Genomic DNA, 18615 nt, shown 5'->3' on the forward strand with positions numbered 1-18615 from the left:
AGACTCCTACTTGAGCTTTAGCTCCGCCTTTTTTGTGTATGAAAATATTTATTCGATAATTAATTCAATAAATCTAATTTGATTAAATTTGAGTTTAATGAAATAATTTGAATAATTATTTATTATTTTAAACTTTTATTTAAATTTTAATATAAAAATTTTAACATCTTATCCAAACTCTCTTTACGTATAAATAAATTTAAAATAGAAATGAATAATTTCATTTTCAACTTATTAATTATAATAATAAAACAAATTCAACTATTCATTTTTATTTTTATAATAAAAAAACCTTCAATTATTTATTCTAAAAATAAAATATTTATTTAAAAACCCAATTTTTTTTATCATAAAAATAAGATATGATAAATATCATTTTCATGGATTTGTCTTAATTCCATGCATTGAAAAGTAAGTTTTGGGAGCATAAAATATAATATAATTTCAAATCTCAAACTTTTGTTTGTGTTAATGTTTTTAAGACAAATGAGTCAACATTTGTTTTGCTTTCATTTTCACATGAAATATTATTATTCATTCTAGATGTGGACGGCTAAACACAATATGGTAAATAAAATAAAAACAATTAAAATAAAATAAAATGAAAAAATAAAGAGAAAGCGGAGGAAGGTCCAAACTTTTTTAATAAAATTCTAATTTAATCAGATTTGGAATTATCAATAAATTTAGTGAACAAATAATTAGCACCCATGTTCTAGGGTGAAGCCAAAAATTTTATTTAGGGTTGAGATAATAAAATTTTAAAAGGGTTAAAATTAAAATATTATGTTAAAAACTAAAATTCAATTATTTGTTTTTAAAAGGGCCATTTATTTTTGTTTTTACATTTAACTAAAAGCTTAAAATACTTAAATTTAATATTTTATTTTTGGAGGGACTAAAATAATCATTTTTCACCTATTCACATTTGGTGCATTTAAAAAAAAAGGAATAGGGTTCAATGATTTTAGTCCATTTTGTATACTTTAAAACCAATCATGCATTCTTTATATAATTTTAACATGTTTTAAGACTATGCACATCATCTTGCAATATAAAATTAAAAAAAAGGACTTAATTCAAAGTTAAATAATATAAAATATTTGATCTTGGGAGTTAAAAGGGTCACATTTTCAATGCTCAAGACTCATGATGAGTTTACTATTACCCTAATAACAATGGGCTAATTTCATTAGATGCCTTTAAACTATAGTCAAAATTCTTAATTGATCCTTAATTTCAAATTATTTAATTGAGTCGTTAGAATATAAATATAATATCAATTGAGTCTTTCTATTAGCCTAACTTTAGCTTGGATGTTATATGCTAGTTCGGATCTAAAATGGAGAATATTTAAAACACAGTGATTAAAAATTAAACATGTGTATGCCTACTGTATAGACAACTTTGAACATGACATATTAAAAAAAGTTGACATAATGTCAAGTTTAGTCCTTAACGTTTATTTCTTTTTTTATTTTTGCTCTTTTTTAAGCTAAATTTGACTATAAACCTTTCAAAAAGAGTTAAATCGTTTTTTTAACAGAAATATTAACTAAAACATTATTTTTTTTAGCAATGTTAGCATGACAACCACTGTAACAGTCCATATATACTTCATGCTGACTTAGTACTATTTATCTTATATATCATGTCAATAAATAATTTAAATTTTTAAAAAAAAAATTGAAAGTTTCATAAAGATTTAAAAAAAAGTATGTGCGGAATGTGGATTGTCACGTGAATTGTAATGTTTAAAAATTTAATGTTTTATTCAGTATTTTCGTTAAAAAAAATTAATTCTTTTAGAAAGGTTGATGGTCAAATTCCACTCTTTTTAAAAAGTTGAGGGCCAAATTTAGCTATAAAAAAAAGGGCTAAATTGATGAAAGTTGTAAACATTCAAGGCTTTGACATTATGCCACAAAAGTATCAGTAAGATTTTGGATAAACAACATTTTTAGTCACTTATGTATAGTTTAAATTATGTTTTGTTAACTGAAATTTAAATAATTACTATATGGTCACTAATATTATTGATTTGTTACATGATGATCACTAAGCCATTACCTACTGTTAACAATGTGAGGGTAATCTGACGTTGATGTAAACAATAAATTTTTTTATTATTTTCCCTTTTCTTCCTTTTCACATGATCTTTTTTCCCTTCTTTTTCTTCTCATTTTCTCTCTCTTCTTCTCCTCCTTGTCCTTCTAATAGTGGTCATTTCTCTTCTTCTCAAAGTCTTCTTCAACCTATTCTTGATGCGAACCCAAGGGGTAAACTCATTCGATTTCAAGACTAATACACACAAGGATGGTAAAATTTATTAAATTAAATTCACTAAAGTTATTGCTTTTCAAATCAATAACATCAAACACAACATATTTTTTTGATGAGATTTGGGCATTTCTCAATTGAGTTGTCTTATTATGGATTAAAAGTTGTCTCTTAGCTTCGGAATGCACTTTGAAATGTGTAATTTGAGTTTAAGAGTTTAAGTTATAACTATTTTAATGAAGACTACACAAGCAAAAAATTTTGGACAGCTTCAATATAAAGGTTTTTTTTTTTTTTTTACCTTGAATATGAGTGTTTTTGAGTTGAAGGTTTTGGAAGTCTCTTTAATCACCAATTGTTATTCTTTAGGCTTAAGTTTTACAGTTTTAGGTTACTTAGAAATTTGATTAAAATATTAAATATTTATTTATTTAACAAAAAGTATTCAATAGTTTTATAAATGCATTATGTCATTTTCTTTCAAACTTTTATTATAAATAGGTATTTAATTCTCACTTCAAATCATACATTTCAAAAAAAAAAAATCTTTTAAGCCTTCTTAAGTTTTTTGAGAGTGTCATTTAAAAGGGTGAAGAAAATGGCAATTATAGTGGAGCTTCTACCTTTTAACTCATGTGTTGTCTGCATTGTATATGGTGAGTGATTGAGCTTCCTATATCTTGAGGGATGACAGGCAATAAAACTTATCTGTACCGATTATTACCATTGAGAGGGTGCATATTGTCTTCAAAGAGTGATCTGGGTCGTGCCTCAATCCTCATCGTCTATTTTAACTATTAGAATTATGATAGTTTTACAACAACAAATTGATCTTATACTCCTATTCGAAATAATTATTGTGCAAAATTCTCCAATAATTTGAGATAGTTATTCATTGTGAAAAGCAACGTTGAAAGCTTGCTCAAAACTACTCAAGCTAGTTATGCGTGTTAAGAGATTAAGCATGCGGTTAAATAGTTGTTATAATAGTGGTTTATTAGTTGAGTGATTGTAGTTGCTTTAATTTGGTCACTATTATAGATAGTCTTTGCAAGCTTGTCTATTCCTTTAGCCATTTATGGTTAAAAGAGAAGTCATAGTTCACTTTTATTTTCTCTTAGTTTTTTTTATTAACTTCTTTATTCATCTCCTCTTCTTCTTGGTTGATTCTCTTTAATTTGTTTATGAACCAAGATTCCAACAATCTAAATGTTAGAGATTGCGTGACCCAAATCTTATAGGCAAAATAAGGGGTTTTGTGGCAGGCTACGGCCTCGGGCCGAACGGACCATATAGAACTATTATTATTCTATTTGACTTTGATTAGAAAAGGGTTTTTCAACCCTGTAGTTGAAACTCTTATTGTATTATTCATTTTTTAACATTGGTGAATTTTTTCTCATCTGCCTGTAGTTTTTTTCCGAAAGGATTTCCACGTAAAATCTGTGTGTTCTTTTTTCTTTTCTTTTTGCTTTACGATTGTTCTACCGCCATTATCGACGTTTATTATAACACTGAACTTTTCTTTTCGCTTTGATGGTGCAAATTATAATAGATGAAAGCAAAAGACTTTTTTAATTCTACTTGACTCTTTTAAATTTTCACCGATTAGAACTCGGTTCTCCTCAATTGATGCAAGATAAAACAATGGTGGTGGGGAAGTTTGATATAACATAGAGTGGGGAGATTAAGATGATGCCTTTTAGAGTTGGCCGGATAAGAATATAAAAAAAGAAAGAAAAAAATAAAAAAAATGAGTGAAAGGTATTATTTTTAATAGTCATATTAGATTGTCGCCACACCATTAACGACGGGTAATGGCTTAATGACTATAACGTAACAAATCGATAATGTTAGTGATCATATAGTAAGTTTTTAAAATTCAATGACCAAAATGTAATTTAAACCATATATAAGTGATTAAACTTGTAGTTTACCCTAAAATTTAGGAGGGTTATTTAATTTATTTAACATGTCAAACTCTTGCCATGCAATTAAGTTAGGCGTGTTTAAATTTTGATTCATGTATTTTAAATATACTTTATGTCAAATTAGAACTAACATTTAATATCCAAGTTGATGAATGGATTTACAAAAAGATCTGATTGATGTGATAATACTTTAAAGATTCAATTACAATATTTTGAAGCTTGGAAGTTAATTTAAAATTTGGATAGTAGTTTAAGACCCCTTAGTGTATTTAATCTTAAGTTTTTTTTTCCCTTTTTTAATAAGGGACAGGGGATGGAGATTATTTTAGGATTAAACTCGAAATTGGTATCAAGATTTGAGCATAAATCATTTGTTACTTTGCCTATAATCCAACCGACACAATTCTATAATAATAATTTAAACCCTAATTCATTACTATCTTATACTAAAATTAAAGATAAAGAAGCAAAAGATGGAGATAAATGGTTATTCTTTCTTTCTTTTTTATTTGTTTATATAACTTTTAGCTCACGAATTTCGCAATTAGGTCCTTATATTTTTTTGTTCATTTTGGTACATGAACTTAACAACTAGATCTATTTTAGTCCTTGAACTTGAATTCTATCAAAGTTTGAAGGTGTGGCACAATGCCACATCATTAAACTTTTCCATTTGTCAAGTCCATGGACCAAAATGACTAAATAAGCTTAGTTGCCAAGTTTAGGTACCAAAAGTAGATAAAAAAAATAGGTACCAAAAAGGACCTAATTGCAAACTTTAAGGGCTTAAAGTTATATTAACCCTTTTTTCAATTTACTAACGATTTTTTTTTTTTAGAACTTATCCAAAAAAAATCCAATGGCAAGCTGATGACTTGTCGTTTTCTTACAGGAAGCCGGTTGAAAAGTATGTCATTGGTTTCGGTTATCCAACTAATTTTGAGGTTGATATGTTGATGGGATATTGGAGTAAGCCAAAATGGAGAAGAGTTTTTGAGTACAAAAAACAACCAATACTTACGCAATAATTTATAGACAAGATTAAGATTATATCCTCTCAACCAAAGACATGATTTTTAACATCAAATCCATTATAATTTGTGTTTGGTAATGAAGGTTTAACTAACACTTAATTTACATTTTTCAAATGTTTATTTCTTTGGTCGTTGTTAGTCTCTATATTTACATCAAATCCTTATGCTTTTCGAATTTTGAAATTTTAGTTTGGACCTAAATGACATTCATTAATTCATTAATCGGCTCTTTAGGGAGTAATATGTGGAAATAACAAACTTATATGACATTATACATATAATAATACGTTTGCCATATTAAATTTTTGAAATAACAGAACTTAATAAATTTAACAATTATCGTTTGGTGATGACTGAAATCTTAAAATTGAAATGTATAAAAATTAAAATTAATCAAATTAAAGTATAGAGACTAATTACATATAACTTGAAATTTTTAATTATTTAATTCGACTTTGAATGGTGTTAGACTGTCCCAAACTAAAAAAAATATCTTGTTTAAGATCCCAACCAGACCAGCTGTCTGGTCCATACACTGGTCTTAATTAGTTTATGGGGGCAAAAATAAAAGCAGAAGATGTTGTTCTTACAATTTGGTTAGTTATGGTTATAATGGGTACAGCTTTACTTGACATTGAAACTACTTTGCAATTTCATTTGTTCAACTACCGCTAGTTGTTGACTTCCACCCAAAAAAGAAAAATCAAACAGTCTAAAGCTAGTTTTTGCCTTCTATTTGACGATTTTGTTGCATTTTGTAACCAATTTTGTTCCAAGTACTTGGTTCGTTTGTGTCTTCTATTGGAACAGTGGTTAAATTAATTAAATTATTGATTCATTATTTTGTTCAGTCTAGTAGGTTAGATTAAAAAATTATTAAAAAATATTAAAAAATATTAAAAGTTAATTTAATAAATCTGTATTAGTTCGTGATTGAACCAATTTAAATTTTTGTTTTTTAGATCAATACATTGATCAATTCTTAATTTAATCAATCAAATTAATCCAATCCTATTCAGATAACCACACTTACAAATTACAAAATCTTAAAGAATTAACTTTATGTTATACATAAATTAATCGAGCCGAAATAAGACTAAAGCCTATCTACCTTTAAGTTATGGATTGTGCCACATGGAACATTAGTTATCCATGTCTTCTCCATATGTCAGGACATGTTGCGTAAATGGGTGAAAGTGTTTGTTTGTAAGGAAAATTCTTTGTATTTGTTTCAAAGTTTAACCAACTTCAAAGCATCATTCATGATTAATGACCATAACAAAAAATAAATTGAAAATTGGGTGAGGGCGAATTCAACAAATTTAATTATAAATTTTCGAGAGATTATATTTTTATTATTTTGAATGAATTAAAGATTTTTATTTTTATTTTTAGAGGACAAAATATATTTTTACTATATATTTATTTATAATTATAATAGTATTAAATTCAATTTTTTAGGGCCAAAACCTCTGTTTGTCCTCTAATATTTACCCCAGATAATCTTTTAAATATATAAAAATAATTAAAATAAAATAAATTTTGTATTCAATATTCATATTTGGAATTTTATTGATTTTGAATTCAAAAATGAGATATTTCAACACTTTATTTCAACTATTAATTAAAGTAATAATTAGAAAATGGACAAGCATTTCCTATACAAGCAAATTTAAAATTATTACAATTAGTTGGGTTCAACTCAAATCTCTATGAGATTTTGGATTGACTTTAAATATGGTAATAATATATTAATATATATTGGCGTTATTTTTAATCAAATTTCTATCGGATTCTTTTGAGAAACATAAATATACAATTTTATTATTTTTGGAATCGAACTGATGATTAAACTGATTTTGATCTAACCATCAATCTAGTTTTAATTAAATAAATTATTAAAATTTCATAAAATTAAAAAATATTATTCAATTACCGATTGAATTAGTTTTTATTGCAGTCTATATTAATTTATGAGTTAACAAGTTCTTTTCCTTACTCTAAACTTATGTTATAACTGATTTTTATCTAATTAATCCAATCCACTTGTATATTCCGATTTCAACGACCTCCATTCATGTACTAAATTGCTTTTAGGGTTTTCAAAATTTTAGGCGAAGACCATCCCCGTGTTTTACCAGTAAAATTAATAATAACTGAGAAAAAAAAAAAAGAAGAAAAAAGACAGAAGCCACTTCATCCAGTCAACATGTACACACAGGCACAGCAATTTAATTAAATCAGCTTTAGAGTAGGCCAACTAATGGGGAAGTTTTAAAATTGGTTAAATTTTGGTTTTCATCCTTGAACTATACTCAATTTAAGATTTAATTCCTTATTTTTAATTTGACATTATTTGACCCAATGTTATTCGTTAGTCCAAACCATCAACACCGTTGCAAAATCCTATTTGATAGAAGTGGATTTAAAAAAAAAATCTCAAATCTCAAAACTTGAAATTTGAAATTCTTTATGTAAATTGTGAAATTATGGAACCCCAAGTACTTGTTTTCCACTAATTTGTCATTTTAGGGAAAAAAAATACCAACTCAACCTCATAATTAGGATTTTTTAAATATACATATATACACACATTGGATTAAGGCATAACATTAATAATAATAGGAAGACCAAACTATGTTAAATTAAAATAAAAAGATTTATTTTTCAAGTTGAATATAATATAGGGATGAACACCATAATTTAACCCGAAAAATAGGGTTCTAAGTTGAAACTTGCATCCATCTATTTCTCACCATGAACAACCTTCGTGGCATGGGTCCATTATTGTAGTCCAGACTGGCAAAGATAATAATAATAATAATAATAATAATAATAATAATAATAATAATAATAATAATAATAATAATAATAATAATAATAATAAGAGATTAAGTTAATGGTGAAATGGTAAATTGTTCCTCTTAAAATTAAAATCCAATTCTAGCCACTCTAGAATGAAAATTTCATAATCTAATCCTTCAAAAATTATAAAATTTTACATTAATACAATAATAAAATTACATTCTAACTCTCTCAAAAATTTATAATTTAAATCTAACTCTGAAAAGAATTGGCCTAGACATAGTATCTGTTATATGTATATAATTAATGAAATTGGGTCCACATTTCATGAGAAAATCTTAGTTTTTTAATGACAACTTACGATGTTTTTGTTTGAAGGATAAGAATTAAAAAAAAAAACAAAAAAAAAAACAGACATGCTTTATCATTGCTTTATCATTCCAAGTCATGCATATAAGAGCTTCCTTATCTTTTATTTGTTATCATCATTTTACGAGTTTGACACATTTGATAATAATCTCCATGGGGACTTGTACATCAGATAAAGATTACTCTCCAATCACTTATCAATTTTAAAATTTGATTCCGAATTAAAATTCAATTCAATTAAATCTGATTTTTCATAAAAATTAATAATAATTTAAATTTTATAAATATAAATATAAAATGATTTAAATTTAGAATGACTCAAAACTTAGAATAGCATTAAACAAATAACTTGTAAAACTGGAATTTAGAATTACTTAACTCGAAAATCTTACTAACAAACTTGAACAATCCAAACAAAATGTAACCCAAACCTAATATGACTTGCCTTAATTAGTTAAATCTAAACTCAGTTTAACCCATTCAATCAAAAGGTCTAATTATAGTAATTGTTAGATATTTTATGTTGATGTCACGATTGAATCTGGAGTCAAGTAAAACCGACATCAAAACGGGAGGTAAAATATTTAATATTATTTTTACCATATACAAGATTTGAACTTGAGATCCTGCTTAAGGGATATAGACTTTTTTATTACTTGACTTAATAAAAATCGGTATATTTAATCGAGTGATAAAAAATTCAATGTGTTTTGGGATTATAAAAACTTGCGTGGGAAACTGCGGGGTGTTGTTGAGGCTCATAATGCAAGTGGACAAGGGTCCAATTTTCTGGTTACAAGACACATTTGCCATTGGACCTAAGTCCACCAAAAATTTAGGAGATCATTTAAGAATAAATGGTCTTTTAGAGTGGCAATGGCCCAATTTAGGACTTAAGTTCAAGAGTAGCTATAAGGTCTAACTCGTCCTTAGTCCCTATAAATTTTTAACTTTTGAAATTTAATTCTTTTATCTTTAATCTTTTGAATTTAGTCCTTTACCTGCTTGAAGTTTAACCAATAACACTTCTATCCGATTTCTACTTAATTTGAATGTGTTTACAGTTGGATTTTAATTTTATAAATAAGGTATTTAAATATTAAAATGTCATATTTTCAAAATTAACAAAAATTCATTAAAAATTGTATCATTTGGCCTTTAATTTTTAAATAAAAAATTTAGATAAGCTAAAATCTTAAAATTAAATTAAAATAGACTAAAATTTAAACGTTGGAAGAGTAAAAAGAAGTAGTAATAATTAAATAGCCTTTGCATCATAGGTTAAGAATTAAATTAGTGACCACAATATTGTATTTAGGGATGAAAATGGATAGAGGTGAAGTCAAGGGGGTCAGTAGGGCTAAGGCCCTCTAAAATGGGAAAATGTCACTTTGCTACTTTAAATTTTATTGTAATTTAGTAAATGGTTAAATTGCATTTTAACCTTCAAAATGATAAAAAAATTGATTTAATCTTTCAAAGTTAATAAAGATACAAGTTAATACAATGGTGAAATTGTAAATATCTCTCATAAAAATATATAACTCAATTTCGCCCCAAAAAAGAAATAATTTCTAGCTTCGGCCTTAACTAAGGATAATGTAATTTCATATATTTAATTTGCATGTTGCGAACTTGGATATTAGAGATTCAAATAATATTTAGTTTTGGATACTCTAACTATTATTCACAATAAATGTAGAGCATATGCAAACATTAATCATCGAATATCCCTCATCCAAATTCGTTTTACTTTTGACTATAACAAACTCTAATATTGTATATTTTAATTATATGAATCCATTAATTTAATCTTCATATTATTATTAATATTATGCCTTGATCCAAATCACTAACACAATTGAGAAATTCTATTAATTGGGTTTAAGAAAAATCAAACTAGAAATTTTTTCAAATAAAAGAAAGCGATTAATATATTATAAAGTATATGAAATTAGTTTTTATATTTAATTTGGTACTTAAAATTTTTGTGTCTTGATTAAGCACCAATGTCTTTTTTACTATATTAAATGTGTCAAGCATTCACTGGCCAGTGCACGTGTCAGACATTTAGTGGGTCACATGATAACGGGTACTAAATTGAACAATATAGGCAAGTTTAGATACCAAATGATATATTAACTCATAGAAAACAACTATTTTGATAATCATAGATTAACGTTCAATTCCCCAGGTCTAGGAGCCAAAAACAAAGAGTTTGGATTGTTGAAACTTAAAGTGCAAATCAAAGTTTGAAAAATTAGATTCAAAGGGGGTTAAATAAAACAAACAAGAAAAATCCTTTAATTTACTTCAAGGAGAATGGAACCATCTCAATCTCAAAATGAAACCCTTCCTATCTCTTCTAAGGAATCCCGCGTTAACCGCTTCAAGCCCATTTGGCGATTTTTCTTGATTTCCAATCTCGCTCTTGGAGGTAATTTGCTTTTGTATTTTTCTTTTAATCTGATGTTAGTTTCTTAACAATGGGTTGATGTTCTTTTTAGTAATTTTTTTTCGTTTTTACCTTTGATATAATCATGTTTAGGATGTGTTTGATATAATGTTTAGCTGAAATATACTGTGTTTCATATATGTTTTTTGGAAGGTTTACGCTAATGGGTTGAGAAAACTTGCAACGAAGACTGTTGTTATGATATAAGTTAGAAGCTGAAAGATTTGTTGCTAAACACATTGAAATGAGTATATGCGCATAATATAGTTTTTACTTCCTATGAGAGGTTTAAAAATTACCAAGACTTTCCGGTCATTGATCGTGTTGTTCAAGTATGACATCGATGAGCATTAGCTTTTAGCATTGGTGATTGGTTCGTAGTAGCATCGAGTCATTGGTTCTAACATTAGTGTTGTTTTTAAGTTATTATTTTAGATAATTATTTCTTAGTTGTGTTGTCATTCATGAGGATTAGAATTCTGAGATGAATTTGCCTTGCATTTGGTTATAATTAGCTCAATCCTCTATTTATGCATTTGAATTCTATGATGGGACATACAATTTGTTTCGTTTCAAAGTTACCTTTCGGGATTAGCTGACATTATTGCTCCCCGTTGCAGCATATATATTTGCACAGGCAAGAAGGAAGAACTCAAGCATTGCTGATAACAAACCTGCTAAAAAGGAGGAGGAGCACAGCAAGAGTGAAACTGAAGCAGATGTGTCTTCTGATGCAGTGACGGATGCTTTAGTTCATGAGGAACCGCCGATCCTTCCAATTGTTGCAAAACCCCCAAAGGTTTTGGATCCCATTCCCGAAGATCAGCAGCGTGAACTTTTCAAGTGGATGTTGGAAGAGAAAAGAAAAGCCAAGCCTAGTGACCCTGAAGAAAAGAAAAGAATTAATAAAGAGAAGGCTGTTCTCAAACAGTTTATTCGCACAGAATCTCTTCCCAGAATTTGATTATCACATCTTGTTGTACTCGACAAATTCTTGCTTTATCAAAGAACAAATTACTATTGAGGATGAATTGAAATATCACATGTCAAAGATGGGATTCTGGTTTTTGGTACCCATCTCTTGTGAAATTGAATTACAAGAACTTGTATTACATTTTGACAGCAGCTAGACTAAGACATTCTTCACATCTGATTCATCGGAACTAATTGAGTCTTCTCGATAGGCTTGACAGCTAAAGAATTGAGTATGCTCAATGTGTTTGGCAGTGAAATGTGTATTTTTGCTTTGATTAGTAACAAATTCACACACCTATCAATAACGGAAGGCAACAAAAATAAACAGATGTTTGGGCCAGTAGGCAATTGTACCTATTGGCTCTTAGGTGAGACAAAAAGATAAGAGATTGGTTCCCTCAATCCCTAGCCTTAGTGGGGTCCAGTATATAACCTTTTCCTACAAGACTAGCCACATGTTTTTTCATCTATCATTCTTATAAACTCTACCAGGTGGAAATGCAACTGAGCTGTTCTTAGAAGTTTTACATCCAAATTATTATATTGAAATGATATTGTTTAGTTTTGGTCTTTTAGTCGCTGGTTAATCTCTTATCATCATCTCTACTTTTCTAGTCGCACTGCATAGCTTTCTTGCAAATGCCGGGAACCATCCAAGTTTCAGGTACCAAATGCTATGCTAACTTTAATTCGTAAAATGGCAGTTAAAGTTCATATGCTTTTCTTTCGAGACTTCCTCATTTGATTCATGTCAGTTCTGGATTTCAAGGGTCTCCAATCAACATCACCATCTTCACAATCAGTAAAAGGTAGTCAATCAATACCTGTTGTTCTACTTTCTTATCTTGAATGGCTATAAATATACACAATGTGAGAAGGAAAAAATTGTGGTAATTCATCCTTTATAATGCAGTTTCCATGGGAAAAACAGAGTACCAGACTTGCGACAAGGGAGAATTCTCGTTGTAGAGATTCTGAACACTGTTTTGACTTCTGTAATTCTGGTTTTGATTTAGCTATGTTCTTTAACTTCTGATTTTTTCTTAATATCCAACATGCTTGCTGTGGCACAGTCCCTTGACAACCCTTCATGACAATTTGATTATAACACTTCAAGATGCCGATGGGAATGAGATTACGCATAGAGGTTAGTCCTTATTCGTTTTAAAATGCGTTGGAAAATTGGATTTTAATTTAGCGGTAAGGCTTATTGAAATATTGATGGTATGGAGCAGTAGTTGAGACCAAATTGGTGGTTGAGAAAGGTGTTTGGGACAACATATTTTCTCTCAAAGGAGGTTGGCACGTACATATGAAGTTGCAGTTTGTCCTCAGTGAAGAAGAGCGCCAGAGAATCCGAGTAATGGTATTGTTCCTTTATTTTAGCCGTTCTTATTTTGATGCAATGGATGGTTACTTATACTTGATTTGCATTCAAATAAATTTATTATTATCCTTATCGTAATTTTAAATTAAATTATTATATCTTATTTTAAATTAACTGTTTGAATTTCTATTTTAACTGTAACCATCTACCTTTACCTCTATAAATAGAGGTTTTCATCAATAAATGGATGGAGTTTTTCTAGTAGTCTCCCATTACTTAAATATGGTATCAGATTTGATCTAACACTCTTGTTAGTTCGATCCTATAGCTCACCTATCGCTCTCAAATAAGAACATGGTTCTCGATCTTGGCCTATACACATTTTCTTACACCTTCGTTCAAACAAGTATATCTGTGGACCTTCATAATCATGTGGCCCCAACAATTTCAGTGGAGTCATCTCTTATTTATCAAAGCCAATCAATTGGCTTTCTTTTATCAATAAATCAATGGAGTCATTTAAGTACTCTCCCATTACTTCAATAAGATGTGGTTATCCCCCAAACAATGAACCGCATTATGATGTATGATAAATGCAAGCCCTTGGTATCCCCTTTGAATTTTGGAACCCTGGTAAACGTATTCCTTTCGTAGCACAACTTAATTATATTTAATCACATTTTCAGAGAGAAGCTGCACTAAAGAAGAAACATGAAGAGCTTTGCAATAGTGGTCATGGAAGTCCTGAACGTGCTTCCATCGGTTACAGTGAAGTTTCAGGTTCGATTTTGCCGCAGCCAACTTTCATTTTCCATTTACCAGAAAAGCTAGGGAACATTGAAAAGAATATAAATCAAGCAGTGCATGAAACTTGCATGTACAAAAGCTTTTACTTAACATATTGAGTACTCCATTTTCTCAAGGTCCGCTACAAAGTTTATCCCGAAGTGGATTGCTAGGCGATGAAGATACCAAATTCGATAGAATTTATCCTATTCAGAAGCAAAAGAACACAGTTAAGGATTGTTTATCACTGCAGTAAAACTCTTTTTCTCTCGGTTAACAAACCTTGTGTTTTCTTAATGTTCATTTCGTATGCATATGTAGAATAACAGAGGCGAAAACAAAGGAAATATTTAGGCCAAGTCCATGTGACAAAATCATTTAATGTCCATCTAACTGAATTATGTTACCAGGATACAGTTCCTCTAGAACTAGAGAAGGTTAATACCTCCAAGAAGCAGGGACCAGCTGTGAAAGCCCATAGCAATATAAGGAAAATGATAAGTGCATTTGAGGGTAGTCTAAACCAGGTATATTAAGCATGTTTCTTAAATTTATCCATTTGTTATTGTAACTTAGCATATGATTAAAATTTATTGAACTTGACCTGTGGCATGGCAGGATGTGAAACCTTCTGCTAAACCACCGCCAACAATATCTCGGACAAGGAAGACTGGAATAGCAAATTCACATCCTAATGATGTTGAGACAGAAAAAATGGTACCACCAAAGGTAACTTTAGGAATGGTCTCTACAATGAATATGAAAAAACAAAAAATGTATTAAGGAAAAAGTCAAAGACTATATTGGTTCTTTCAAACCTCTATATCAGTCTGCATCATCTAAAGGAACTGAGCAGTTGGAGTCAACTCACCACGTATTGAGAAATAGAAGCAAAAATTTTGGATATGAAGAATAAATTCTGTTGAGGAGGTTGAAGTCTTTGATGTGACATCTATTGGGTAGCCAATTGGACCCCTAACAATTGAATGTATTGTCCCCCGGGGAGGGTTTTGTCTCCTGTGCTCTGTCGAGAGCTAGCGTGCCATGGGTGGCTGCCCTGAGGGCTTGGTTCACAGAGTTGGGAGTGCCTCCATTGTATGTGGATGTACGGCCACCCACCAAAGCAACGTGAGCATCTTGCCTTTGGTGGGGTTCGAACGCCTGACCTATGGCATATAGGTCACTTGTTGGGGAGACAAAACCCTCCCCGAGAGGCAATACTTTCGGTTGTTGGGGGTCCTATCGAGTGCCCAGCAGACATGCTTCGAAGACTTTTCCCGAAGGAGTCGACCCCCCTCAACAGATTGAAGTTAAACAGAAAGAAAGTGATGTGAATGAAGAGAAGAATTATTCCAAAGATGTCAAGAGAGCATCAGCTACGGAGAATGCTTGACAAGCATTCAAAAGGCAACCAATCTTGGAACCCTATTTTATAAAATAAAATAAAATAAAAAAGCAACATTCAAGCCGAAAATTAGTAAAAAGAGGATGGTGTAGAAGAATTTTTTCTACTTCAAATGATAAACTGAAATCAATGGCTATTTAAAGTGATGGCCACTGTTTCATTGGTAGCTCTGGTCTCTGGATATTTCTAGGTGAAGCTAGATGTTGCCTAAGCATAACAACAGGGGCCAAAGAAATAGTGGACCTAATGGGAGTGTGCTGGATGAAACAAAGAAGCTGAGCTCTTGTGATCATATAGTTACAGGGTAGGTTTGCTAGATACCCCATGTATACATATTGTTGTAGATTGTCATCTCTCTTGAGTGGACATAATGCAAGATACCCCCTATATATATATATTGTAGATTGTCATCTGTCTTTAGTGGACATAATGCAAAGGCGGAAAGTACATGTATTCATATGTAAATATGTTCAAATTTGGTAACACTGGATCTTTTTTGTAGATGATTGTAATATCCTAACCAAACTGTTTTATTTGCCTGTTAAGTACAGGTTGACGTTGATGCTGCCACTGCTACTGAGGTAAATGAAGATGGCAACAATTCTGAAAAGTTAAGACCACGGTCTGAGAATTCAGAGGATCCTCAAGACTCTATAGGACCTTTTAGACAGGTTATACTTTCTCCTTTACTATTAAGTAACAAGCATTTACCCTTTGCTAGAAGGTGTTATATATTCCTCGAAATCTTATCAAAGTTGTCATAATGCAAAACCATGTTAGTTTCCCCTTGAGTTTAATATGAATTGAAACCAGAACCTTGCAAATAAATCATGCTCAAATGACTATGTTTTCATTGCACCATTGATGTCAACTGAAATGAAAGATAATTTTTGTTGAGAGGGGATCGGCTTCTTCGGGAGAAGTCTTCGAAGTGTTGTCTGTCAGGCAGCTGATCCGATCCCCCAACAACAAAAGGTATTGTCCCTGGAGGAGGGTTGTCTCCTGTGCTCTGCTGAGAACCAGTGTGCCGTGAGCACGGCTTGCCCTTGGTGGGTGGCTGTATGTTCACGTACGGTCGAGGCATTCCTGGCTATGTGAACTAGGCACTCAGGGCAGCAGCTCACAACATACTGGCTCTCGGCAGAGCATGGGAAACAAAACCCTCCTCCCGGGGACAATACCTTCGGTTGTTGGGGGATCAGGTTGGCTGCCTGGCAAATGACACTTTGAAAACTTCTCCTGAAGGAGCCGACCCCCTCAACAATTCTAAATCCACTTAGTATCTAGAATCCCATTGAAACTTGAATCCTGAATGTTTATATATGTACATCCTCCTACTGTAATCTCTTTGTTCTCAATACCTTGTTGATAAGAACAAGCGAATGATATTATTTCTGCTAATTTCTTTTTCTTTACATCAGGTAGTTAAAGTCATAATCATGGTAGGCTTTGCAACACTAGTTCTCCTAACAAGAAAAAGGACTTACAGGTACCAATATATGTACATGTATTTGTTGGTGAATCTCATACTATTTACCCTAAACCCTGCAATCTCTGCATTTTTTTTACCGAAATATCGTGTAAATTATCGAATACTTCGTTTACATGCATTTCTTTGAGGGGGGAAATTGCAAAACCTATAAATCCTAAACAAAGATGAAAAAGATATCTGTTATGCATTTATCAGCTAACATGTATTTGTCTGTTTTATGATCTTGCAGATAAAGTTAGCTGCTGAGAAATGTATGTCATTATGCTACGATTTAGAATCATTTGGATCCTATGCAGACTCTTTGCTTCTTCTTTTAGTTGATTTACTCCTCTACTAGCAAATCAAATTGGATTTTATACTCAAAATATCTGTATAAAGATTCATGTAAATTTTTCTGTTAATATTCAATTCTTCAGGAGCTCATATGTAATTTGCACTTGGTTAAAATATGCTCCGAGTCGGAATTTAGTTCCTCTACTTGTCAATTTTCAAAATTTAGGTCTAATTGTTAACTCTAGCTAAATTTTTCTGTTAAATTTGTTAGTGTGCCATTTTGATATAAAAAGAATACTTACTTGGTAGTTATGTAATAAAAATAAAGTTGTAATGAACTTAAATTTGAAAAAAAAATTAATGGTGTTAATAATTGAACTTGTATTTTAAATTGAAAAACAAAGTGATTAAATTTATTAAAAAGAATAGAAAGATTAAATTTCAAATATACAAAAATAAATATTCTTGAAGCATATTTTAATCTTTTGCAATTTTATTGTAAATGCTGAAATTTGTGCAAATTTACATCCGTGTTCATACTCACAAATGTGTCCACATTTTTGCAGTTAGATCAAATATATTTATGTAAACAACATTTTTATTTAATTTAAGGAGGAATCACTTACACCGATATAAAACTAAAGTAATTTTACACATTTTCATTTATTTTTATACGATTAATATTTTAACGATTCAACACCTATTATTAATTATTTTCATCTAAATCATGTGTAAATTTTATTCAAATTTATATAGAAATGGAATTAAAAACTTAAAATTAAAATCAAAACTTTATTTCTCTGAAAGCCGTTCGTCATTACATTAAATATTTAATTTACATTTAGAATTTCATGTGATTATGAAAAGAAATATATAAAAATTACCTAAAATTAAATATTTGAGTGTTTAAAATGTTTTTACCATATTTTATGATAATGATTGAACTAGGATTTTTAAATTAAAAGGGATAATATAATTTATTGCCTCTAAACTTAGTAACTAGGTCAACTTTGGTACTTAAATTTGGCAATCGATCTATTTTTGTGCCTAAATTTGGATTTGGTCCAGATTTGATGATGTGGCTGGTGTTATTGGAACAAGACTAGATTGGTCAACTGGACCAGTTGGACTGAGAATCGATTGATATATTGGTCCAAACAAAAATGTTGAGTCCGTTTAATAAATTTTTTATTATACTTTTTTAATTAATTATTGTTGGTCTAGCAATTGAACCGATCAAACAGATTAAATCAGGAACCATTGATCTGATTGGTTCAATCACCAGTCCAATTATTAGAACACTGTAAGTGACATTTTAAGATTGTACTGCGTTATCACTTGAAAATTAATATAAATTTTTTTAATTTTTAAGTGATGTTATAGTGTCACATCATCAAACTTTTATATTTTTCAAATTTAGGGATTAAAATGAATCTAATTGCTAAGTTCCAGAGAAAAAATTATATTATTCTCAATTAAAAAG

General features: G+C 30.0%; 2 protein-coding genes and 2 long non-coding RNA genes across 7 annotated transcripts; 3 read left to right on the forward strand and 1 right to left on the reverse strand.

The window, feature by feature from the left end:
- The first annotated feature begins 2803 nt into the window (after positions 1 to 2803).
- LOC128295536 (uncharacterized) lies at positions 2804 to 5420 on the forward strand. The gene is made up of 2 exons (XR_008286040.1): positions 2804 to 2936; positions 5104 to 5420. It is a non-coding gene; the product is annotated as an uncharacterized LOC128295536 (long non-coding RNA).
- A 5151-nt stretch (positions 5421 to 10571) lies between these two features.
- On the forward strand, positions 10572 to 11977 carry LOC108483521 (uncharacterized). The gene is made up of 2 exons (XM_017786971.2): positions 10572 to 10856; positions 11495 to 11977. Exons 1-2 carry the CDS (start codon positions 10742 to 10744, stop codon positions 11836 to 11838), a joined length of 459 nt encoding a protein of 152 aa, XP_017642460.1. The 5' UTR covers positions 10572 to 10741; the 3' UTR covers positions 11839 to 11977.
- Positions 11375 to 12118, reverse strand: LOC128295535 (uncharacterized). The gene is made up of 2 exons (XR_008286039.1): positions 11988 to 12118; positions 11375 to 11758 (listed from the first exon to the last, which is right to left on the reverse strand). It is a non-coding gene; the product is annotated as an uncharacterized LOC128295535 (long non-coding RNA).
- Positions 12119 to 12128: 10 nt separating this feature from the next.
- Positions 12129 to 17489, forward strand: LOC108472364 (uncharacterized). 4 transcript variants are annotated; one of them, XM_017773848.2, is made up of 12 exons: positions 12129 to 12513; positions 12605 to 12658; positions 12763 to 12814; positions 12923 to 12996; positions 13085 to 13215; positions 13863 to 13956; positions 14100 to 14191; positions 14373 to 14489; positions 14581 to 14691; positions 15919 to 16038; positions 16789 to 16856; positions 17089 to 17489. In XM_017773848.2, the coding sequence occupies exons 1-12, from the start codon at positions 12489 to 12491 to the stop codon at positions 17090 to 17092; spliced, it is 942 nt and encodes a 313-aa protein (XP_017629337.1). In that variant the 5' UTR covers positions 12129 to 12488; the 3' UTR covers positions 17093 to 17489. The 4 variants fall into 4 exon arrangements, 3 of the variants coding, with proteins under 3 accessions (XP_017629337.1, XP_017629345.1, XP_052887170.1); XM_017773856.2 differs by having other exon boundaries at positions 12619 to 12658; XR_008286038.1 differs by lacking the exons at positions 16789 to 16856; positions 17089 to 17489 and adding an exon at positions 15558 to 15671 and having other exon boundaries at positions 15919 to 16039.
- The last annotated feature ends 1126 nt before the right edge of the window (positions 17490 to 18615 follow it).

Source organism: Gossypium arboreum, chromosome 7 (assembly GCF_025698485.1).
Source record: "Gossypium arboreum isolate Shixiya-1 chromosome 7, ASM2569848v2, whole genome shotgun sequence".
In the NCBI taxonomy this organism is placed as follows: Eukaryota; Viridiplantae; Streptophyta; class Magnoliopsida; order Malvales; family Malvaceae; genus Gossypium; species Gossypium arboreum.

Bases quoted from the DNA above. Each gene is read 5' to 3' on its own strand.
- LOC108483521 (XM_017786971.2), top strand. From the start codon at position 10,742: ATGGAACCATCTCAATCTCAAAATGAAACCCTTCCTATCTCTTCTAAG. The intron at 10,857-11,494 runs GTAATTTGCTTT...TCCCCGTTGCAG, and splicing joins TTCCAATCTCGCTCTTGGAG to CATATATATTTGCACAGGCA.
- LOC108472364 (XM_017773848.2), top strand. From the start codon at position 12,489: ATGCCGGGAACCATCCAAGTTTCAG. The intron at 12,514-12,604 runs GTACCAAATGCT...GATTCATGTCAG, and splicing joins GGGAACCATCCAAGTTTCAG to TTCTGGATTTCAAGGGTCTC. The intron at 16,039-16,788 runs GTTATACTTTCT...TCTTTACATCAG, and splicing joins CTATAGGACCTTTTAGACAG to GTAGTTAAAGTCATAATCAT.